Source organism: Lacerta agilis, chromosome 3 (assembly GCF_009819535.1).
Source record: "Lacerta agilis isolate rLacAgi1 chromosome 3, rLacAgi1.pri, whole genome shotgun sequence".
NCBI lineage: Eukaryota > Metazoa > Chordata > Lepidosauria > Squamata > Lacertidae > Lacerta > Lacerta agilis.
The window spans coordinates 79,636,877-79,661,528 of NC_046314.1; the positions used below are offsets into that span (position 1 = coordinate 79,636,877).

Consider the following 24,652-nt stretch of genomic DNA (forward strand, 5'->3'; position numbering starts at 1 on the left):
ATATCAAAAAGCTTTAATATAACAGGATTAGCAAATAGCAGGTCACTAAATTTCTCAAGGAAACCAAACGTCCTCTGAAACTGGCCACGTTCTGCATTTTCATTCACCAGGTTAACCTTTTAAAGGTTTTGCTAACCCCCACCCCACCCCTTTAGGACAAACATTCTAATCTGCAAGTAAGTTCAGATGGAGATCTTGTATTTAAACTAATTTGATAGAAATGTCCAAATTCACACTTCTTTTTCATCCTGGGTGGAAAAAAAAATGTGAATTAACTACAATATTCATGATTGCTGACAATTAAACTAGCCCAGAGCTTTCCAAGCTGTGTGTTGTGATACATTAGTGTATCGGCTGCAGTGTGCAGATGTGTCAAGCAAACTCTCCCTGGGCTGGAAAGGAATTAGTTTACCGGTAACTTCTGGTTTGCTAGTAAAACTGAATTACTGTGTCGCGAAATGATGCATGTCTAAAAAGCATGCCACCACCATTAAGTTTGTAAAGCTTAACAGGTCCACTCAAAAATGTTATGTTGTAATAATAAGTTGTGAAGTAGTTAATTTTTTTAAAAATATATCATAGCAAAGATTGGGAGGGAGGGCAAAGGCGACATCAGAGCCAATTCCAGCTAATCTTTAACCCTTTTCCACACCAGAAGGATCCTGATGAATATTTTAATGTGATTTCATTCATGTATCTTTCTTACCTCTAAGCCGCCTTGTAAGGACTTCCATCCTGAAAAGGTAAGGTCTGAGCTCTGCCTTCAAGCGGCACCTTCCAGAGCCTGGCCAGACACATCCAGCTTAATGGAAGCTTTCTGCTTTGTTTCTCCACTTTTACCAGGGGTGCAAGCAAAGCAGGAGCAACAAGCATCAGCATACTGTTCAAGCCTGATCAATAAACCAGCAAGCCTGACTTAGTATGATATGTGAACATACCTTCTTATTATTAAAATAAATGATGATGGGCAGTCATCTGTGACTGCAATGATAATGTTCACTTACATAGGAATAAGACCCATTGAATTCAGTAAAATTGATTGGGGTGCGAGGAGCAAGAATGACTCACTTCTCTCTTTTCCAGTGAGGGGTGAGTTACTGGAGCTGCTTTGCCATGGTGGTGGAGAGAGTTTGCAGGGTCTGGAGAAGGAAGAGGGGACACTCTTTCACTTACCTGCTCTCCCTCCTCTCAAGGAAATGTTAAAATATTTCCAGCCTACTTAGCAAGTCTTCTTGAGGAACTTTAACCAGTGAAGAAGAGCAAGGTCTCAGGAATGGAATAAAGCACTTCAAGGTAGCAAAATACTGTAGTTTTGTTTTCTCCGAAAGAAAACAATAAAAAGCACAATAGCACAATAATAGCACAATAAAATAGCACAATAAAAAGCAATGACAAAAAAGCAACTTTTTAATCAAGCCAGATACTGTACAGTGGTATGAGTCTTTATATACTTTTATATACATTTTAAAATATTCAGTGGATGAGTTCTCTGTTGAATGGCGTTTGTAGGTGTAATGAATGTCCTGGGAGACTAGTGGAACCTATAAAAGGAGAGATGTAAAACTAGAATAAATTTCAATACCCAAAATTAAATGCATTATTTATACATATTATCAAAATAGCAAATAAATAAACTGAAAATGGAAGAAATCATACTGAGCTACAAATTCTTAAAAACTCGCTTTCAACCTAAAAACAGGAAGGTTCACATTTTATAGCATCAATTCTGCATGTGGCCAATGCCAGATATAATTCTGACATCATAAAATGTCATTTAATATATATTTCTCCAAATACTGTAGTCATATTGCATGTTGGTCAACTGTAATGTAATGTTCTGCGAACTACATTTTTAAAAGCAGGTACTTTATTTAAGGAATGACATGCAGTAGTTATTTCCATGTAAGACAGCAACTTGTCTTAAATAAAGAAAACACCTACAATTGGAGTTCCTTATAACAAGACCTTATCATGCAGTAGTTTTTACATGTGCACATACAAAGTAATGTATGCACATGACAAACACATTGGCAGTATGTGTGTTATATAGGTTCTGACCAGTGATGGGTGTTGTTGTTGTTGTTGTTGTTGTTATATTGGGTAATAAACTGAATATAAAGTATTATGGTGGCTGCAGGCTTGTGAAGATGCTAGATAGGGTTCTTTGAGATGCAGAGCAGAGCAGCAATCCTATGGTGTGGGAGGAGGAGAATCCAAAGTTTACACCAGCAGTACAAGAGGTAGATGGGGTGCTTTTCTGCTTTTCTTCTTCCTCCACTAGATGTGAGAGTTGTTTTGGATTTCCCCTCCCATTATCTTCTCCTGCCTATGGAAGTTCTGGTGCCTACTGAAGACTTTAGTTGTTGTTGCAGCAGCAGGTATTTTCACCATAGTTTTGATTGTTTTCTTTTTTTCTTTACTGGATGGTGTTATTTATCTATACACCACTTTGTGACTTTTACAATTAAGTGGTGTATAAACTGTTGAACTTAATTAATTAATTAATTGGCAGAAAAATAAGTACTCTATCTCCAAGGCTATTGTGTATCTCTTCCCTATTAAGGTTGTATTAGGGTATCAAGGGATCTAGAAAATCCAAAACCTCCACCTAATCCACCCATGGTATCCCCCTTTTTTGCTGCTGCCACCATAGGAGCACTAGTGGTAATGCATCATGGGTAGCAGAGGTCCTGCACTTGCCACGAGGCTTGCCAGGATGGACCTTCTCCTCTGCCCATGGGCCTCTCCTGATGACATACAGAGAGGGAGCGGTGTTCTATCCTTTGGGCTCTAGGTTGCCCCCACGCCAGGGACCATAGGATGGTAGCCTAGCTTATATTATTTCCCGAAGGCAATTGCTTGCCAGGCTCACACAGTGGTATTACTGCCCCAACAAATCAATACAGGGCACTTTACACTAAATAAATTTAATTTCTGATATGGTCATTTCTGTCACTCACTAACCTTGCTTACCTAAATTCTGCCTTTGTAAAAGATTGGGAAGGCTGATTGGATGTCTTGTCACTGATGAGAGGGAAGGCGTGGGTGTGCATCGATAATGCTGCATAGTTCTTTGTCCAAATCCATCTGGCGTTTGATCTCTATTATTTTGTGTTGAACCGAATGGTGACATATAAGAAGTCTCCCTATTTGGCATTCTTAAGGACAATGACCTAAAAAGTAGAAGGACAAGACTGTGTCTATATCGTATATTGAGAAGGTAGGCCTATTGTAGAATCAATTCTAGCAATATGTACTGTACATTTTTGTTTAGCAGAGGCATGGCTTTTATTATTTATTTGGTGCATTTATAGACTGTTAAACATTTAGTAAACTTTGTGTATTGTGGAAATGACAAAACAGAAAAGTGATAAATGTGGCTGGTGGAGCCCTGAAGAATACTACTGCTAAGAGATACCCCGCAAGAGAAAAAAAATTACAAAGGTACATTCCATGTATTTGGTGAATGTATTCTTGGAAGTTTTATTCCGTCAGAATAAAAAAAGAATGGAGATACTAGATTAGGACTCAGTTTTCAACGAAGTAAACATTTTATTAATATTTAACATAATAAATAAAAATTTCACAAATAAAAATTTCAACCAGGATATATTTGAAAACGGAGGCCAGTTTGAATGATACTTTTTTCTTTGGAGAAACAAAATTCCTAGATGTGAACCGCCCTGAGATCTTATGATGAAAGGTGTTAAATAAATAAATAAATAAATAAATCTGCCATCCAAATTGTTCACCGCTGCTTGGCCAGAGCTATTGATGCACCCACCGCTGGCCACTCACAGATAGTGAGTGGCAGGCAGATTGGGTCTGATCCCAGGGCCTGCTTCAGGCTGGTGAAGCAATAGGGCCAAGATCAGGCCCAATGCCATCCAGCACTGGCTGTGAGAGTAGCTTGGGGTCCTGGGCAGGTGACACCCTGTCCCCACCCTGTCCTCAGAACACCCCATTTTCGGGCCAACCACCAGGCTCTCTCGATGTGGATACTGTGGGCAGGCAGAAGGGAGAGGCTTGCACCACTGGCTGGCAAAATTGAGTGGAGGGATGCCTCCACTCAATCCAATGCCCCACATTCACAGTTCTGCATAAGGGGGTATGGGTTGCAGCCCAAAGTGGGAAAACCACGCCCCTCGCGTTTCAAAAGTGACTCTTACTGCTAAGTTGGTTTTAGTTACCTTACAGAGCCTGATGACTATTTTGAGAAGAAGACATTCCAGACAACTGAGAACTTCTCCATGTAACACTACCTGTAAATAACATTACTGAATATATTAGAACATTAAAGAATTTAGATGGTATACTACATTATTTTGAAAGTACATATCCAGAAATACATAAATATAATATACCTCTTGAATCCTTTGGATTACTCAAAATTATTTACTACGTTTGAAGCCAGCAAGATGATTGACAGTACTGTAAAACTTCGCAACCATGTTTTTACCATTACAAATGGGTCATGGGTTTCGGATAAAGCTAAAAATCCAATGATAACATACAAAACCATTATTTACTCCTATATGATTTTTCTGTAATTTGGGTTTTTAGTATCTTCCTAACCATCTATATGTTCTTCTGGACCTTGCCTATATACTGATGGATCAATTTGTAAAAAATACTTCTACATACAGTATGATGAAAATAAAAACAGTCCTTCTTCCACAACAATTAGAAACTGAAATCTACGTAGTCCAAAGCACTATATTTATTAGAAAAGTCTGAAAACTTTTCACCTCTATGAATTTTAGTATCTAAAGGCTGACATATATGATATAAAGTTTACCTAAGTATTGAGCAGACTAGCCAAGCTACCTTTGAACAGAATGTAGGTTGTTAGACATTTATTCGAGAGCTGGGTGAACAAGTGTTTTGCATGATTCTCTAAAGGAATTGGCTTCTTCAAGTATTCAGTCTGAATTCCTGAAAACCCTCAAGGAATTTTGAGTGTTTAGAAATATCTCCTTGGCTACCTTCTACCTTGTCCCATCCTCAATGGTGCAGAGCAGTGGTAGGCATGCATGAACAAAACCATTATCAGGGTGCAAGCCAAATGATACCTATTCCTACTCAGCTTTAAAAATTGGTCATGATATCTTCGTTACCCATGTGCCCATTCTGTGTGGGCTTATCAATGATATCCTGGTTGGTCCAGCAGCTGTTTCAGTCTAGATGTATTCAGAAAAATTGACAGTATAATATGTAAAAACAAGAAAATAATAATTTCAGTTTTTAAAAACTGCTGCTGTATCATGGACATTTTAGCTTGCCAGTAATTTGATTGCTTCTTGACAAGGAGAGATTATTAACTTGTACTACTGAAATTCAATAAAGTGATTTATTAACATATTGTGTATTTACTAAAATAATTTGTTAACCAGCTTCCAAGAGGCTCAAGCTATCATGCAAAAAGTAAAACAAATAAAATAAAAAATTGCAAAAAATTGCGAAAAAAACAAACAGAATAAACAGCACTAACCAAAACAATTAGCCAGCAGAATGGAAGACAGAATGGAAGGGAAGGGTTTTAAACCCTCCAGAAGAAGAGCAATTACAAAGCTCATTTCACAGTCTCAGTGTAACATTTGTTTCTTACTGCTACTAAGGTGACACGCCCCTTCCTGAATGTTAACAATCCAAGTGCAAATGGGATCAGGAGAAGAAGATTGCAATATGTAAGGTAATGTAAACAGACCCGCATGGAGAAAACCTATTCCACAGTGTCATCCCCCAGCACAAATCCATACGTTGCTATTGCCTAAATTGAGTATCCCCTCATATTGAAGTCACTCTCCCTGCTGACACATGACTTTATCTATCTGGGAATTAGAGTGGATGGTTCTTAATTACACCTATTTGATACAAAAAAGAGAGGGACACTTACTTTCCTCACTGAAGACGGCACATAATCTGTTTCCATTGGCGAAGACCTACCGATTTGAGATTGCAAGCTGCTAAATGTTAAAATAAAATAATGCCATTAAATATTTTTTAAACCACTAAGCTTGCCATGTTATATTTAAATTGTTTAGTTATAAACAATAGAATATTGCAGCATCTCTATGTAAAACTATACCCTATTAAAGCTTTTTTGGAGTGAACGTCTATCTTATATGAAGCTATATAAGATCTCATGCCATTTGTCCTCTTTCTAACAAGCTACAGCCATATCTGCACTCTTCAAATACCTTTATGAATAATTCAGTGGTCAATAATTCCTTTAGAGATTTACAGTACAATCTTTTACATGCCTACTTAGAAGTGTGCCTACTGAGTTCAATGGTGCTTACGGTTAAGTGGATGCGGGATTGCAACTTTTAAATTTGCTATCATCAGTAAGCAAACAATTCCATCAGATCACAAATATATATCTTATCTGGATTCCAATGAAGCAATTTTGCAGTTGACTTTGAAAACTGCACACAAAAAATTAAACTATCATGAGACTGTACTTGAATGTTGACGGGATTTAATACATTTCTTTTCCATTTAAGAATACATTATTTCTGTTGTATCATACCAAAGTTCCATCCAATCCAGTGTAATATTTTCTATAATGAAATATTTTCCAAGAAGTACACAAAACGGCTTTACCCCATACTATCAACAATTAAGTGGTCAGTCTAATAATTAAAATGTTGCTTACTGTTGCACTTGCTGTTTATGTTGCATTTGTTGTGTTGCTTTCTTAAGATATCCTTCCAATTTTGTAATCTGTATAGAATAATGTATTTCAATAATTTAACCTTCATGATTTATGTTGTCATCCACAACCCACTGCAAATGTCCGATGGTCTTTAACGAGATTGAGAGTAAGTGGCTTGCTGCTCATAGTCATAACATTCTGACTAGTAGAGGAAACAAAGGGCTGGACTGGACAATCGTCTCTCTAAAACAAGAACCCACTGCACCTATCCCACCTCTTGACATGTACCGTATTGGCCTGAATATAAGCCACACCCACAAATAAGCTGCACCTTTAAAACTGAAGAGGGAAAAAGAAAAAAAAAGACAATACCTGGGCTGCTTCGGGAGGGGGGGAGCTGTGCCGCTTTGCCGGCAGCATAAGGTTGTGAATATAAGCCACACAGTCAGAATTTGGGAAAAAAGTGCAGCTTATATTCAGGCCAATACAGTAATGTAATATTAATAACATTAATGTGTTAGTCAATCTGTTGCATTTTAGTAGTATAATATAAAACTATAAATATAACTTCCCCTAACCTCCCTCCAGTATTTCAAATCAACTAGAGTTCAAGGTACCTTTGAGGAAGACCCTTCTCTCAGTCCCGCCACCCTCACAGGCACACTTGGTAGGGATGTGGGAGAGGGCCTTCTCGGTGGCTGCTCCCAAACTTTGGAACCCCCTTCCCTAGGGAAGCTAGACTGGCTCCCTCCTTGCTGTCCTTCCGCTAGCAAGTGAAGACTATCTTGATACAACAGGCTTTGGAGAATTGTCTGCTTTTAATAAAAGGGCTGAGGCCATGCTGTTTTTATTGTAATTGTGGACATGTATATATGTATATCGTTTTAATCAGTGTTCAATTGCATTTTAATGATTTATTTTTCTATGTTTTGAGTAGTTCTTGTTTTTATCTGTAAGTTGCTTTGAGTCCCGTCAGGGAAAAAGAAGGGGTATAAATATATACATAACAATACCTTTCCTTTGTAGTTTGCTAATAGCCGTCTTCTGTGTTTTTCTTGGAAATGGGCAATCTAGAAAGGAAGGAAAACAGGATTACATGTCATTTAATTATGTTGCCATGATGAACGACAAGATGAACAACAATTAAAAAACCCTGAAATTATATACCTAATGCTAATTATTATATCCTTTCTTTTAAAACAGCAGCACGTATTCATACTTTTCCAGAGCCAGTTCACTGTAAGGCCACTATTCTGTTCTCTCCAAGCAAGAAACTTAAGTTGCAGAAGGACTCTTCAATGGCATCCAGCATGATGTTGCCATGCCATTGACCTGCTCATCTCAAGGCCTCCACTTGTGGCAGCACTCAAGTGTCTGCTGAAAATATTGTGTGTGCATGCACATTAAGAACTGTGAAGAAAGTGAACTGATTAAAAAATATTGCTTGAATTTGTTTGGAGATTAGGGTTTAAGTTGTTGGCTGTCTCACAGCTTTGCCCATCTGAAAAAACAAGTTGATAGATGTCACTTTTTAATTAGAAAAGTTTGTCATAATTAAACCCTGTCTATCAAGGACAATGGCCATTGTTTCTTTGAAGCCTTTGTACTGCAATACAAATCAAAGACATCTGCAGGCTATAATTACTGGTACTCAGGAACTTCTTTGAGATTCAGATTCAAGGAGGAGCAAGACAAAAGGACACACTGCCATGCAGGAGGGAAATGAATCAATACAAGTCTCTATGCAAGAAAATTACAGCATACAACTGTAAATTTGATCAAAATACTGGATGCAGTTAAACCTAGTTTTCTTTTCTGTACCTTTCCTCCTATTTGGGGAAGTGCCTTGTGTGTATGAAACCTTTTGTTCACTCCTTTATCTTAAGAACCATTTAAAAAATCCTTTTAGGAAACTTTTTCATGATCCCTGATAATATCTAAAGGTCAAGTTCCAAACTAGTTTGAATTCTTCTTGAGGGACACCAAAGAAATTTTTAATTGCGGGATCAAATTATGAAGGCCACTTCATAATTACTGGATTACATATAATTTCAAGTTCTTATTTTAACTACATTTTTATTAAAATATTTTAAATTTTGCAACAAACCATTAATGTAAGAAATGAAATAAACTCTAAAATTATTCAGATGAGAATAACTGTGTTAATTTTTCACTTAAAGCTAAATTAAAGTTCTCACACCTATCTCTATACCAAAATGCAATTTTATTGCATAAAATATTACATTATAAGTAATTTCTAATAACTATTTGATGTATTCTAGATTCACTGGCAAAACCAAATCCATTAAAGAATTTCTTCCTCTGGGCTGGTGACAATTTGATGGTGAAAATCATCTCTACCATGTTCCTGATGAAAAATCACTCCAACAGATAACAAAACAACTCACTTGTGTGATTTCTTTGGAATATGTTTTGCATAATCCATCTATTTCCATAAACAGCAACTGGATATTTGAATTCACCTGCAGAGAAACATATTACACATGACCAAAAAAAATTCTAAGCATATCATTGTTTTTGAAATATACAAAAATAAGCTGCTTTGCAAAACAAAAACACTCAAGTCTTGCATACAGCACAGAACATAAAGGGCAATCTCAAGTGCTACCACGATACTAATACTGAATCTAGGCTCTAGTCTCAGTGCCAGCACAACTTTGGAATTACACTAGCAATTTCAACCCTGAGTACTCCACTGCACATTTATTTGTTTTTGCATGTTTCTTTCGTGAACCACTAAGAGATTTTTTTACAGTAACTGGTTTGTAAGTCATATAAATAATAAAAAAATAGTTACAGAATAGTTACAGAACTAGGTAGTTGGTTCAAAATCAAAATAAACTTTTTAAAAAATTATGTTCCAGTGGAATCATCAGGACAAAGTAACTAAGTTTTAAGATAGCAATAAAAATATTTATGCTACTAAGCATTTGTAAATCACCAGACATTGTAGTTGCAAGCAACTGTTTTTCTATACCTTTTTGGAAAGGACTATTGTACGACAAGGAGCTCTGCAAATCACACACTCATCTTTTTTACCTATAAAATAAAGATCAATGCATAGTAAATGTTATTTTGATTAGCAAATGTGTGTTGTAACCTTTGATGAATATAAATACACTAGAGACTCCTGTTGCACCTTAAAGATAAACAAATCTATTAAGGCATAACATATATTAGTCTTTAAGGTAAGGTTACCAGACGTCCCTGTTTCCCGGGGACAGTTCCTGGATTTACAAATCAGTCCCCATACAAAATTCATTGAAGTTGAAAAGTGTCCCCAGATTCATTGAAAAAAATCTGGTTACCTTACTTTAAGGTGCTACCAGACTCTTGTTGGTTTTGCTGCTAAAAGTCACCTCACTTGCCAACAAGACACCCTGTGAGCAGAATTCTGCAGATGGGATGTTTTTGCATCGCAAATGGAGAATTCAGGATTCATGCCAGAATGTTAAGGCTGCAGTCTATAACTATTTAGCTGGGAGTAAGCACCATTGGGAGTTACTTTTGAGTAGACATGTACAGGATTGTATTTTAAGTCTAGATATTGCAATACTCCCACTGAAGTCTGCCTGACTTAAAATACGGAGAATGTTGGTGTTACTCTTAAAATGTGACAGGTGCACATAAATTACAAATAAAATGGTTTTAATTTATTTTGTATGTGCTAATACTAAAAATTGAGTGGGATAAGTAAATAATGGTTATTGTAATAACTGATGCCCCTAAGCGATATCTTCATGACTTTTCAGCCACAGGAAAGAAACAACAGTTTATTTGTTTCTCAGAGTACAGAGCTGGGATGGAGGTTGTTAAGGCCATGCAACTCTACCCACTTATTAGATACATTTATTTACAGTATAAAATTATTTATAGATTAACACTTCACGCAAAATCTGAGGGTGGGATTCACGATGAGATAAAATACTATTAAAAACAATACAGAACAATAATTAAAAGGACTGACTCATCTTAAAAGCTTAATACTATTGGACACAACAGACAAGCTTGTTGACACAAAAAGGAGACATTTTAAGGTTAGAAGTGAGGATGCCCAAGATTGAGAGTGGCATATGCCAGTTTGCATTGCTGCAGCTACTTCGGGGCGAGTTTGTAGGATCAATTTTTATGTAAGACCCACCCTCCAATAACTGCCAGTACCCTGTGCCATGAACGGCCTTGAGAATTAAAAGGTAGACTTGGGTTCACACTGAGGTTCTGCCTTTGACCTATCACTTGAGGTTCCTTAACATAATATTCCTCTAGAGCAGCTGTGGGGCCAGTATGGTGTAGTGGTTAAGAGTGGCAGACTCGTAATCTGGTGACGCAGGTCCGTGTCTCCGCCCTCCACATGCAGCTGCTGGGTGACCTTGGGCTAGTCACACTTCTCTGAAGTCTCTCAGCCCCACTCACCTCACAGAGTGTTTGTTGTGGGGGAGGAAGGGAAAGGAGAATGTTAGCCGCTTTGAGACTCCTTCGGGTAATGATAAAGCGGGATATCAAATCCAAACTCTTCTTCTTCCATGGTTGTTGAACTACAACTCCCATCATCCCTGGCCGTTGGCTATGCTTACTGAGGCTGATGGGTGCTGTAGTCCAGCAACAGCTGCAGGGCCAAAGGCTCAGCACACCTGTCCTAAGAGGCAAGACTCCCCCAATTCATGGATGTTCTTGCAAAAGTAGCTGTTTGAATAGGGAGGCTGTAGGGAGGACTGAGAGGCAGTGAAAGATAGGCGTGCCTGGCGTGCTCTAGTCCATGGGGTCACGAAGAGTCGGACATGACTGAACAACTGAACAACAGGGAGGACTGAAAGAAGACTGATCACCTAATTGATGCTTTTGAATTATGGTGGTGCTGGAGGAGACTCTTGAGAGTCTCATGGACTGCAAAAAGATCAAACATATCCATTCTTAAAGAAATCAGCCCTGGGTGCTCACTGGAAGGGCAGGCAGATCCTGAAGTTGAGGCTCCAGTACTTTGGCCACCTCATGAGAAGAGAAGACTCCCTGGAAAAGACCCTGTTGGGAAAGATGGAGGGCACAAGGAGAAGGGGACGACAGAGGACGAGATGGTTGGACAGTGTTCTCGAAGCTACTAACATGAGTCTGACCAAACTACGGGAGGCAGTGGAAGATAGGCGTGCCTGGCGTGCTCTGGTCCATGGGGTCACGAAGAGTCGGACACGACTGAACAACAAGGGAGGCTACCTTTCCGGAGGCACTGCTCACAGACAACATGACCGCAGTTGGTCAGGCAGAACTTTTGGGCGGCTCTTTGGGGCTTCTGGAAGCAAGCATTGCAGAACACCAGGGCAGCCATGAAGGGAAGGGAGGCGGGAGGGCGAGCGGGTTTTATCTACAACCCGTCGACCGAGCCACGGCCAGGAAGACACCTGCGCTGCCCCTTAGGTCATTCAAATGAAAAGGGTTTTTCCGGCCCCTCCCGAGGCGCCCAGGAGACCCGCCGCCTCCTCCTCGCGGGCGAGGCAGCGCGCCTGAGGTAGAAAGGAAGAGCCGCCTTCGTCCCCCGCAAGAATGAGCAGCGCCGCTGCACCCCTCCCCCATCAGACCGGGGGAGCGCTGAGTCAGGAAGGGGGCGGGGAAGAGGCAACGGGGACGCGGAAGGTTTGGCTCCTCCCTCCGCTTCCGACAACCTTTGTTGGTGAAGGGAGGCCGCAGAGATACGGAATTAAAATGATAGAGTGGCTCTGTCACTGCTGCAATAGGTCGTTTCTGGGTCCAGATGGGGGGGGGACAAAGCATTTTTTCAATGCCCACCCTTGCGGAACTGAGAGCTGCTACGTGTTAATCGATGGAGAAATGTGATGTGCATCCTCGCCTGAAGCAACAGGGAGGAGTAAATAAAGTTCCCCGCCCCTCTTTTAACACAAGGTCACGCCGTGTGGAAAATAATCGTCGTTTCTTTTATTGCATTTTTTAAATTTTTTAGTGCTCTGCCTGTCCAAATCCGGTCCCAACAGTTCTGGTCCCTGTATCGCCCTGGAGTGCAGTGTGAAAGCTGAGAGAAGCTTACAAAATCATAGCCTTGCAATGTGATCCATTGACCATATTGTAAGGCGGGGGGGGGGAGGTCAGGCTGAGATTAAGCAACCTTTAATGGACCACCGTTAAGGGGCTTGAGGCTGCCTTACATCTCCAGCTGAAAACGGAGCCCAATGCAAACACTCCCCAAAAACGCAACCCGGAAGGACCCGGAAATTGGCTGTGTGGGTTGCTCTAAACTTACAAGTCTATACGCCTGGGTCTATCTGTGAATCCCACAGCGATGGGAGTTCCAACGGGCATGTCCTCCCGCATCCCTTTCAGAGCGGTCTCGCTTTTTCTCGGGCGTTGCCAGTTCTCGCGAGACACAAGCAAATGAATCGGCCCGCTGAGCTTGCATAGCTGGAGAGGCGGACGCGGCTGTTTCCTCCACCTGCGAGACCCGCTGCGACTTCAGTGGGGCTTCTGCTTCTGCCGCTGCTGCTGCTATGGGGCTGCAAGGGGTCAAGGCTGTTTTCTTTGACTTGGACAACACGCTGATCGACACCGCCGCCGCAGGCAGGAGAGCCATTGAGGAGGTACCGGTTGCGCCCAGCTCCTCCCTTCTGGTCTAAAAAAAACACAGCGACTAGGAAGTGCAAGTGCAAGTATAATAAGCTATTATTGCCAGACAGTTCCTGCTCTGAATCTGTTGTGGCTTTTAAGGGTACTTTGCAACTCCCATCTCCCGGACACCTTCTGCTAAGGGGACCCAGTGCTGAATCAATATTGCCTTTAGTTAATTAAACTATCTATATGGCCTTTAAAACGGGGGCGGGGGCGCAGAGGCCCTGTGTTATGTATTTTTTGTGTTTGTATATTGTCAACTACCCTGTGATCCTCGAATGAAGGGCAGTATAGAAATTTAATAGATAATAATAAATAATAATAATGTGATGATGATGAATGCAGCAATGCCACACAGTCAGCATTCACTCCCAGACACGACTTTCAAGAGCACAAATTCTATTGGATTTTCCTTTACATCTCTTTCAGTCATTACTGTTGGATGTTTCATCTGTCTCACTATGGATCTCTTTCTTGAAGATTTTCAAGGAAAGGCCCTGTTGCTCCTTGTAGGGGAGGAAGCACTGTGGGTATTTTGCATGTCCTCTCTTAGGGCATCTTTGTACCTGAATGGCTCACGTCTGAGGGCCATGTGAAGAATGCTGACAAGTTTGTGTGTGCTACCTTATACTGGTGTGCTACCTTATACTGAATCTGACCATTGGTCTATCTAGCTTAATCCATATTCACTACACTGACTGGCGGGTGACTCTCCAGTTAGTGGTCTCTTTCAGGCTGACCTGAAGGTGCTGGAACCTTCTACAGTACATGCAAAGCACAAGCACTGAGCCACAGCCCTTAATGTATTAAGTACTCATAAGTAACAGCAAGTAATCAGAGGATAGTTATTTGTTCTTGGCCATTGGCCAATTAATCCAGAAGAAGAGAATGTACCTTGACACTTTATGTACTTTATGCACAGTAGGATAAAGGCTTTGCCTTTAAAAAAAAATTGCAGTGTGTGAGAGAGAGTAGTTTGGAATTCACATGAAGAACTTGAAAATAGTGTCGCCCCTTGGATATGCAGCATAATTGTATTTCACAAAATATGCCATGATTTGATTGTGGCATTCTAAATAAAAATGCTTACTGGGGTTAATGTCATTTACATGGGCTCTATTATGGTAGTGGTTAAAAGGCTTTGTGTCCTTGCATAGAGAAAGCTCTAGTGTTCCAACATCCCACCTTGCAGAAATTAACTCATGTTGTAACAAAAGGAGAGCTCTTGTGTAAATGTAGAATAGAATGGATAGCAGCACTGCTGTTTCAGGATGTGGATTAGAGGACTGCAGGTGCAGTATCCTTTAATTTAGTTTTTGCTGCTTTTGCTGACTTGGTTGGACAAAATAAGAGGACAACTGAGAACTTGTAGGTATGGGCTGTAGCAATTTCTAAATAATGTATAAGTTGTTATGGCTGAAACTCTTGAATTTCTTGATGTGTGTTACACTGTAGATTATCCCTGGAATTGATGAAGCATCCAAAAGTAATAGGAGTTGTGCTCTTGAAAATGGTGTCTGTGAGGTGAATGCGGGCTGTGTGGCATTGCTGCATTCATCGTCATTATTATTTAGTATTAAGTATTAAATTTCTATACTGTCCTTCATCTGAGGGTCACAGGGCGGTTTACAATATAAAAGCACAACAACGGCCAACATAATAACAAACAAAACAAACAACCCCCCCCCCCAAGTTTAGAAGGCCATAGATTGTTTAATTAGCCAAAGATCTGCAAGAAGAGGAATGCTTTTTGCCTGGCACCTAAAGATATGTAATGAAGGTGCCTGGCAAGCCTCCCTAGGGAAATCATTCCACAAATGGAGAACCAGTGCATGTTGCCACCCTCCAGAATCCCTCGTGCAGGAGGCACATGAATAAGGCCCTCAGATGATGATTGCAGGGTCTGGGTCAGTAATTATGGAGGCGGTCCTTGAGGTATTGCGTTCCATGTGGCAGGTTATTGGATCCATGCTGTTGCACCTTCTGGTGGAACATCTGTTAGAAATAAGCTGTTGTCCAGTACAGAGCAAACCAGTAGAATCTTCACCAAACTGATCCTGTTTTGTTTTAACTTTCACTTCATAGGTGATAAATGTATTGCAGTCAGAGCATCATTGTGATGAAAAAGAAGCTCGCCTGATTTGTGATCAAGTCCAAGCCAAACTCCTCAAAGAGTGCCACGATCCTTCTAAGATGTGTATTACTGACTTAAGGATTCAGCACTGGGAAGAAGCTATACAAGAAATAAAGGGAGGAACAGCCAACCGCAATCTAGCTACAGAATGTTATTTCCTTTGGAAAACTACCCGCCTGCAACATCTGACCTTGGCAGAAGAGACACGGGGGATGCTCAGCAACCTTAGAAAATATGTCCGTTTGCTTCTACTGACAAATGGAGACACTCAGACACAAAGAGAAAAAATTGAAGCCTGTGCTTGCCAGCCATACTTTGATGCCATTGTTGTGGGGGGAGAGCAAAAAGAAGAGAAACCAGCCTCATCTATATTTCGTCACTGTTGTGAACTTCTAGGGGTTCAGCCTGAGGATTGTGTGATGGTTGGTGACTCTTTAGATACAGACATTCAAGGAGGCCTGAATGCAGGTTTTAAAGCAACAGTTTGGATAAATAAAACTGTCACGCCCCCAAAAGACATTTCTCCAGTCCCTCACTATATTATTTCTTCTGTTCTTGATCTTCCAGGACTTTTACAAAACAAAGGAGATGCTAACTTAGAAATTAACAAGTTGGCTGGTATTTGTAACGTGTGCGATAGTTCCACTGAGGAACCTAGGACTTTAACCTGCTAGGGTTCATTTTAAAGGGCATTTTTACGTGTGACGCTTGAATCAGCTTGTTACTAAGTAAAATACCTACATTGGCTACAATGTACATTTGATTTCTACATTGTTACAGTAGGAGTATTTGCATGTAGCACAAACAGAATGAAAAGCATCTCAGTTACATGCAGAAATGTAGAAGGCAGTATAAAGATCTGTTTTATGATTGTGGAATTAAATCCTAATTCTCAAAACCCCATTTGTCCTCTTATATATTCTTGTAATTCTGGGTTCTTTTGTTCATTTTTACTGTGTTTTGCAGTGATTGTTCTCCAATAAAATGGTCCCAACATCTACAGTGAAATGGTTCCTGCCCTCAAATATGTATGCAGACCCATTTATCAGAGATATTAAATAATCTGCTTTTTGTGAGATAATGTATTTACATTGACTTTAACACTAGCATTTCAAAGCATTGTGGTGATGACATCCCTATGCAATATAATCCGAGAGGACGTGCCTTCCTTGGCTTGCTCAAACTTCCTCAGATGTGTGGCTCTTTGGAGTCCAGCTTATTCCACCTTATGATGACAATTTTGTGTGCCATCTATGTCTGTGATGCTTTACAAAGAACATAGGTGCGGCAGCTCACTGCTGCAAGGGGCTTGAAGTCTAAAACAAGCACAGGGTGGCCCCAAAAGAATGGAGTACTAGGACGTATGGGTAAGGCAGGGACAGAGTACAGTATATTATTACATCACTTACACATACTTCTGCTTAGTTATAATACCATTGTAGCATTCATTGCTTTGAGACTATGCCATGTTTCAGAAAATACCTATATACTTGAGTATAAGCCTAGTTTTTCAGCACATTTTTTGTGCTGAAAAAGCTGCCCTCGGCTTATACTTGAGTGAGGCAGGCGGTGGGGGCGGCGAGAAAGAAGCCCTTTCTCTCCGCTTGTGGTGCCACCCGCTCTCCCCAGTCCACCATTCCTTAAGAAGTGTACAAGAACAGCAGTTCTTTACTCTCCCCAGGCATCTTGTTCCATTCCTGAACTGCTCGCATAAATGCAAACTTGCCAAAGGAGGAAGAGGAAGGAGCAGCCCAAAGGGCTGCTTTCGGGCTGCTCGTTCCTCCTCCTCCACAGCGGCAAAGGTGAACCGGCTTATACTTGAGTCAATAAGCTTTCCCAGGTTTTTGTGGGAAAATTAGGTGCCTCGGTTTATATTTGGGTCGGCTTATATTCGGGTATATACGGTAATGTGGTGAGACGGGAATGTGGGGCCCTTCAAATGTTGAACTCCAATTCCCACCAGTCCTAGCCAGCATAGCTACCAGTCAGAGCTAATTGGAATTCAATGCAATACTATCTGAGAGATAGAGAGCCAGCATGGTGTAGTGTTTAAGAGTGGTAGACTCGTAATCTGGGGAACTGGGTTCGCGTCTCCGCTCCTCCACATGCAGCTGCTGGGTGACCTTGGGCTAGTCACACTTCTCTGAAGTTTCTCAGCCCCACTCACCTCACAGAGTGTTTGTTGTGGGGGAGGAAGGGAAAGGAGAATGTTAGCCGCTTTGAGACTCCTTAGGGTAGTGATAAAGCGGGATATCAAATCCAAACTCCTCTTGTTCTAACTGGAGGGCCACAGGCATAAAGAGTAAGGTACTAAAGCAAGGATAGACCATTCCAGGTGATTTAGCAACCTTCCATACATATGGAGTATAAGGCAAGGCAAGGCCATATGTTTTTAGCTGTAAGAAATGCTTTTCATTAGCTTTGTCCAAGAATAGGCTAAAGGATACAAACCTAGTGATGGTAGCCAAATGGTGCATTATACTGTTTAAATCCAGGGAATACAGCACAGAAGAGGGTAAAGGGAAGAGAAAACACATCTTGCAATGGCATAAACCATGAGGAATATCCATATGGCTCTCCGTATCCCACAAATGTGTGGATTACTTGCATATGGGTACAGCAGCACACCTGCTGAGGGTTCTCTGGGTTGAAATCAGATCCAGCCAAATTCTTCGGCAGGGTGAAGTGACTTACCCTCGAGTCAACAGCTGGGAAGCTACTTCAAGACAGTCAATTATCTAGTTTATTGTTACATCATTTGTATCGCCATGGATGGGTGATATTTAGATTTGGTTCTCTCAGACTGTTTTTTGGTGAGGGCTTGGGCTTACCAACAAATACCTGCAATTGATTCCATGGAGTCCTTCAAGGACTGTGCTGTTCTTTCTTTTGAGAAATGGGGGTGGAAAATCTGGGGCTGCCCATCTTTGTTGGACTTCTAACTCTCATCAGCTCCAGGGAACATGGCTGATGGGCAGGGTTGTGGGGAGCTGTACTTCAAAAACATCTGGAGGACCACAGGTTCCCTAGCCTAGAAAAAGAATGGCACCAACCTTCATTCAAATCTGATTTACAAGTGACTGCCAGGAAATGTAGAGGGGAGGGCACAAGGAGAAGGGGACGACAGAGGATGAGATGGTTGGACAGTGTTCTCGAAGCTACTAACATGAGTTTGGCCAGACGGCGAGAGGCGGTGAAGGATAGGCGTGCCTGGCGTGCTCTGGTCCATGGGGTCACGAGGAGTCGGACACGACTGAACGACTGAACAACAACAACAAAACAAATCTGTAAAGTAACCTAGTTTCCCTGAGGTACCAAGATTGCAGGAAGCAATGGGAGACAGAAATTTCCCAGAATAATTGCTAGATATTCCACTCTTCCTCATGTCACCAATAACCCATTAATCCTAATCAATGCTATTTTTCTAGAAAAAGAGGTGCTGGGTGAACACCTGCCTTGTTTTCTTAGAATGGCAATGGCACCCACCTGAGAGGTGCCAGAACTAGAGTTCCAATGAGTTCCAGCTGGGGGGGAAGCCCTGATCCTAACCATACTGAATAACCCATTAGTCCTACCCATACTGTGTCAGCTCAATTGAACACTGTGCTTTAATTTTCCGTGAGTGTGCTGATGACCATGCCACAACGTATCTGATAGATTTTACAGTATTTGTATACTGCTTTGCAACCAGAATGGTTCTAGGAGGTTGCAGACAGGAAAGGTTAAATGAAGATGCAATCATACCTGCCATTCTGTAGGTGAGGGATAGGAAACGGTCTACCTTCAGGTGTTGCTGGACTATGGTTCCCATTATCCCCGTTCATTTGCCATACTGGTTGGGGCTGGTGGGAGGTGGAGTCCAACAAGATCTGAAGGGCCAGCGTTGCCCCACCCCTGCTGTAGGTGGAAATTGTGACGTTGGTTGACAACCACAGTTGAGGGTTTCCATGCTTCAGTTCTGGTTCCCTCTTGTAATAAGGAAAAGAAAGAATCCAATCAGGTTTAGAAGAACCCGAAGCTGTTCCATTATTGGATACTGCAATTCTCACTGTGTCGTTGCCGAGTTGTGCTTCTCTCCAGTAGAATCCTGCGTGCAGCTTATCATCTTTCAATGCAATTGGTACTGTAGCTGAGCGTTCAAAATTTAAATGACATTAAAAAGGCAAGCACTCTTTCACCCCATCATCAACAAATTTAAATCTATTCCACATTCCCGTTATGGTGCATCTATACACATGGCAAGGTATCAGGGCTGCATGCATGTATCTAACCCCACTATGAACTGTATACAGCATCATACATGGGCACCTAGTCAGATATGTCTGCCTTTTAATTGTTATATTCCTTTTATTCCCGTTTTAGGTGGTGGTGGATGACAGCAGGGCTTGCATGTGCAGCTGCATGTGTACACAACCCATAGGCTTGGTATGTGGAAGGCACAGGAAGGGCACACAAGGGTGATGCCGATGCCCCTTTGTGCATATGAAATCACTTGGGAGTATTTGAAGTTGCCCGTATGTGCATAATAACCCATGGCATGGAAAGTCCAGAGAGGATACACATTCAATACTCTGATAATATCAGAACACATCACTAGGATGTCTGTCTGTTTATTTAAACTTTTACTTTCCATGAGCATTACTCTTTAAAAAGAATTTGGAGTGAGTGTTTCTCCCCCCCCCCGCTACAGTTCTAGTATTTAACTTTTCATACTTTCTAAATTAACTATTATGGTACCTTAATTATTGTTCCCTTATGCTTCTAACATGACTTCTTTTTCATGATTATATATATAGGCTTTCTTGCCAGGGTTAGGGATGTAGAGTGATTGCCACAAACATGTTTCAAGCTTTTGTTTTCCAAACTGTTGATGTTTTTCACTGTCTTTTTGCGGGCATTTTACTGAGAAGGGTCCTGAATATTCTTTTTTTGCTTTCAGTATGAAAATGCATCATCAACAGAAGTGACCAGCTTCTTTCCTGCCTGCAACTGGATGAAACAACCACACTGTTTGCTTCTATTCTAAACTTAAATCTCAGTTACTTTGAAAGTATCTGATTTGTCTACCTGTATATCTGAGTCACAGATGCATTTTCGAATGCATTTGTACATTGTTTAAAACCTTTCAATAATTCTGTTGTGAAATGTTGTTTCAGTATTGTAGTATTAACCATTTCTTGCTAAAATCTTTTCGTTTGTAATAAAGCAGCAAAAGTGTTCTGTATCCAGTTTTTTTTTTCTGTCAGCATTTAAAATTAGGGTGAACTATTAAAAAATAATCTGAGTGGAATTCAACCAAGTTATACTCAAGTTAGACCCACTGAAATTAAGTCATGTCCATGCCAAGCAAAACTTAATTAAATACTGCACTCTTTGCCAAACCAAACTTTCTCTGAATGATTCTCTGCCATCACCAAAACCCCAGCATGTCAGATTGTCTTTTGGCTGTGAATCAATTTCAGCTTTCCATGTAGCATAGACTTACCAGGTCCTGCCATTAGGTACTGTGAGGCAGCCACCAGGCATGGCAGATGCTGGTAGAGGGCAGAGAGTGGCAGTGAGGTATTCAGGGGCAGAGTTGTGTGTACCATGTAGCACATCTGCACTCCCTAGATTAGTATCCTTAAGCTGCATTAAAGGGTGCTTTCCTGTTGTGGGTGTTGAAGTAAGTCTATTTGCCTTCTGTATAAATGGAGGAACATTTTGGGGTTTTTTTTGCCTCAGGCGGTAAAATATCCTAGGCAGGCTCCAGATTTGCTTAGGTTATGAAGTATATTTCTCATTCTATTGATACTAACAACACAGTACACCTTGCTCTTTATTTCATGGTTCCCTCCAAATGTTTTGAACTAGTAGACTGTTGGCAAATTTCCAGTGGACCACCTAACTGGAATCCTTGTATAGAATTGTGGTCCCTGATTTGATCTCATAAGATATTTGTGTTCTTAAGTAAGAGCCTTAAGCATACTCAGGATTACTTAACATAGTTTAATTATGATGTCCACCCCATCTCAGTGTTGCCCCAAACCCTTTAAATGTGTGGTTTTCTTCCTGATTTTGGCTGTTTTGGACTTTCCAAGGATTGGAAATAATTGGGTATGGTGTGGGGTAGGGGTTGCCAAAAAGCAGACCTATGTGATAAAGCATAATGTTATTGGACACGATTCATTGCAATCCTATGTAAACTGCCCTGTAATCCTCAGGTGAAGGATGGTATTGAAATTTACTAAACAAATAAAATGCAGGTTTGCTCACTGTGCTCAATGGGACTTGTTCCAGGAAAAGTGTGTATAAGGGTGCAACCTTCACGGTTAATTGGAATACTCTCTCTTAACCCTTTTCTGCCAGTTGCTCTGGGATATATAAACTATAAAATATTCAAAAGCGTGAAATATCCTTTTGGGATTCAGCATACCCACTACTGTAACATGCTTCAGTAACTCCGAAATGTTCAGATAACTTAATTTTTCATCCGAGGCAGATGCATGCAGATTTTGGATGCAGAGTTTCATTAATCATGATTTTTATTGCAATGGAGATAATATACAGCAGGTGGCGTATACAGACTTCTGCATGCTTCTCGTTCTTTGGTGCTAGCAGTGACTAGCCTTTCTCTTTTGTGGGATTTATCAGGCCCATATCTAAAGCAGCCAAATGGAGTTAGGTTTGAAGGCAAGAAGAGAGAAGATGAAAATTCTACATTCAGGTATACTTCTGGGGATCCAATGCAAGTGCCAAACAGTAGAGATTGTGCATCATCGTCATGTTCTGCTTATGAATTTCCAGAAGCATGTGTGATTAGTTGGTCACTGTTGGACCTATTTGCAAAAACACATGACAAGACAAAACCATTTGCATCCCTTCTATCCCGGGGTCTACAGTTTTCGCAGAATTGTCCCATGGGAACCTCATGCTACCACAGTTGCTTGGCTGAATTTGTTTTGGTGGCCTGGAGATGTGGATTTTTTATTTATTTTTATTTTTTTGCAACAAGCTCTAGAACCTTGTTTTGCTTGCTGGGTTAATGTATGTCTGAAAGAAAAGATGGTTCTACCAAGGCCCTTGAAAAAGGCCACTATAAGACCTTCAGTGAATAAGCTGTATCTAGATTTCTTTAACCAAGCTAAGTTCAAATATTCTCTTCACATGCAATGTGGTAGGGTGGGTTGTAACAGGTCAGGTCCAGGTTGTCTTGAAGAGAACTGATAAACTGGACACTAACTTTAGCCAGATTTGGGACCAGGAACCACCTTGGTTCTGCTGGCTGAAAAACTTTAGTCAGCAAAAAGATAGGGAGAGTGTGTCCTGTCAATTGCTTCAGGCTTCTCAGCAACTTTTAATACCATTAATCCTTTTGGCTAAACTAGAAATGTTAGCAAAGTCACTAAAATAATGCATATGGAGTCAAGAGACAAACGTTCTGATTACACTTTTCTGAGGAAAACTGAAAACAGAAACAAACAGAGTAATTTTGTCTTTCTTACTTCAGGTCTCATACATAGCAGGGAGACATTCAACCAAGCATGCAGAGGAAAACTCCTTCAAAACTATATACAGTAGTCAGTCAGGGCATGTGCTACCTCAGCAAAGATCATACCACTCTGCCTGGTTGCTAAGAACACCTCCACTCATCCACCTCTTGGCTAGTTGACTTATACACACAACAGAATTAAGTTGCACATGGAATGATCTCTGCTGTTTCACTTCCAACAGGATAGGAATGTAGTGGTTCTGATCCGAGCTGTTTTCAGAAGATGGTTACATTCCACAAGAACTGTCTTTTCAGGTGCTGTGAGGTACCATCTTGTCCCTATGCTCATTCCATGGGAGGGTTGTGTAAGTTCAGTGCCATCACTGAAGGTGCCTGTGCACTCCTTTCCCCCAGTAAGGTGGTGGAGAATCTGAATCAGCACCAGTTCTGATGGAAATAAAATGGGAGAGAAAGGGACAGAATTCATATCCTGACTAGAGACCTCAGTTTGCGATGCAGCCTGGCAATTCAGTCACAACTGTGAGACGAACCATTGTTTGCAATGCTTACTCAGTCTAAGCTTTCATTCAAATAGTTTTACAACGTAATCAGATCGATGCATTGTAGCCCATGTACTCATTCAGTTTCTCTCACGGTCTCACTATATAGGCACCAAAACCTCATATAAACAATGAGATATTCAGTTACAGGTGGGTAGCCGTGTTGGTCTGCCATAGTCAAAACAAAATCGAAAATTCTTTCTAGTAGCACCTTAGAGACCAACTGAGTTTGTTCCTGGTATGAGCTTTCGTGTGCATGCACACTTCTTCAGAGATATTCAGTTACAGGTAGGTAGCTGTGTTCGTCTGCCATAGTCGAAACAAAATAAAAAATAAAAAATTTCTTCCAGTAGCACCTTAGAGACCAACTAATTTTGTTCTTGGTATGAGCTTTCGTGTGCATGCACACTTCTTCGGAAGCTCAAACCAAGAACAAACTTAGGTGGTCTCTAAGGTGCTACTGGAAGGAATTTTATTTATTGTTTTATTTGTTTCGAGATATTCAGTGTTTTTCTTACATACTGTATTTCATTACAGTATGAAGAACCCCATTCAATTCATTTCTTTGTATGTGGTGTAAAGACCTTATGTAATTGCAAGGGAGAAAGCTGTTCTACATGCCATTTGGTGGCATTTTGTTCACAGCTAGATTTTTTGTTTGTCTGAAACCGTGCCAAGCTCTGCTTTAATCTTTCTGAGCACATTTTAGTTTGAAGAACAGCCAACCACACCCATCTTGACAGACCTAAATAATGTGTTCCCTTAACAAAAGGGAAAACCAAAATTAAGCTATCTTTTCTGAGATGTTATTTCCGGCATATGAAGTAAATGATGTATTTGACATAATTTTTAATCCTTCAAGGGATATATTAAGAGCCAAGTATCAGTGGGACTTTAAAGTAGGTTCTTTCTAGTAAATCTAGATGGGGGAAAGTGCTTCATTCTGCATGTTCATATTAAATAACCCACATTCCTGACTCTGAAACAATCTGGCTTTGTAAATAATTGCAAAACATCAACCAAAAGATCCCAAATGACTTTTATAGTCTACCTACTCAGAATTGCTGGAGTAGCAAATCTGGAAATCCACGTGCCCAAAACAAATGGTTTATTTGGCTCATGCAAGTAGGTGTTAGGCTGTCTTAATTTAGGGCTGTGTTGCTACTGCATTCATTTTTTTAAGGGTGTGGGAGAAAGTT

The 24,652-nt window shown here is 40.7% G+C and overlaps 2 protein-coding genes across 2 annotated transcripts; one reads left to right on the forward strand and one right to left on the reverse strand.

The window, feature by feature from the left end:
* Positions 1-1,421: 1,421 nt before the first annotated feature.
* RNF212 (ring finger protein 212) lies at positions 1,422-12,141 on the reverse strand. Its single transcript, XM_033144464.1, is given in 12 exon segments — positions 1,422-1,541; positions 2,974-3,173; positions 4,191-4,209; positions 4,212-4,262; positions 5,118-5,135; positions 5,138-5,180; positions 5,897-5,966; positions 6,659-6,726; positions 7,672-7,728; positions 9,067-9,141; positions 9,657-9,718; positions 11,888-12,141. Coding segments are annotated over 12 exon segments (843 nt in total). The 5' UTR covers positions 12,000-12,141; the 3' UTR covers positions 1,422-1,473.
* Positions 12,142-13,003: 862 nt separating this feature from the next.
* NANP (N-acetylneuraminic acid phosphatase) lies at positions 13,004-16,323 on the forward strand. Its single transcript, XM_033144466.1, has 2 exons — positions 13,004-13,260; positions 15,374-16,323. Exons 1-2 carry the CDS (start codon positions 13,171-13,173, stop codon positions 16,094-16,096), a joined length of 813 nt encoding a protein of 270 aa, XP_033000357.1. The 5' UTR covers positions 13,004-13,170; the 3' UTR covers positions 16,097-16,323.
* The last annotated feature ends 8,329 nt before the right edge of the window (positions 16,324-24,652 follow it).

Coding starts and splice junctions, on each gene's coding strand:
- NANP (XM_033144466.1), top strand. CDS start 13,171: ATGGGGCTGCAAGGGGTCAAGGCTGTTTTCTTTGACTTGGACAACACG. Junction 13,261..15,373: donor GCAGGAGAGCCATTGAGGAG/GTACCGGTTGCG, acceptor TTCACTTCATAG/GTGATAAATGTATTGCAGTC.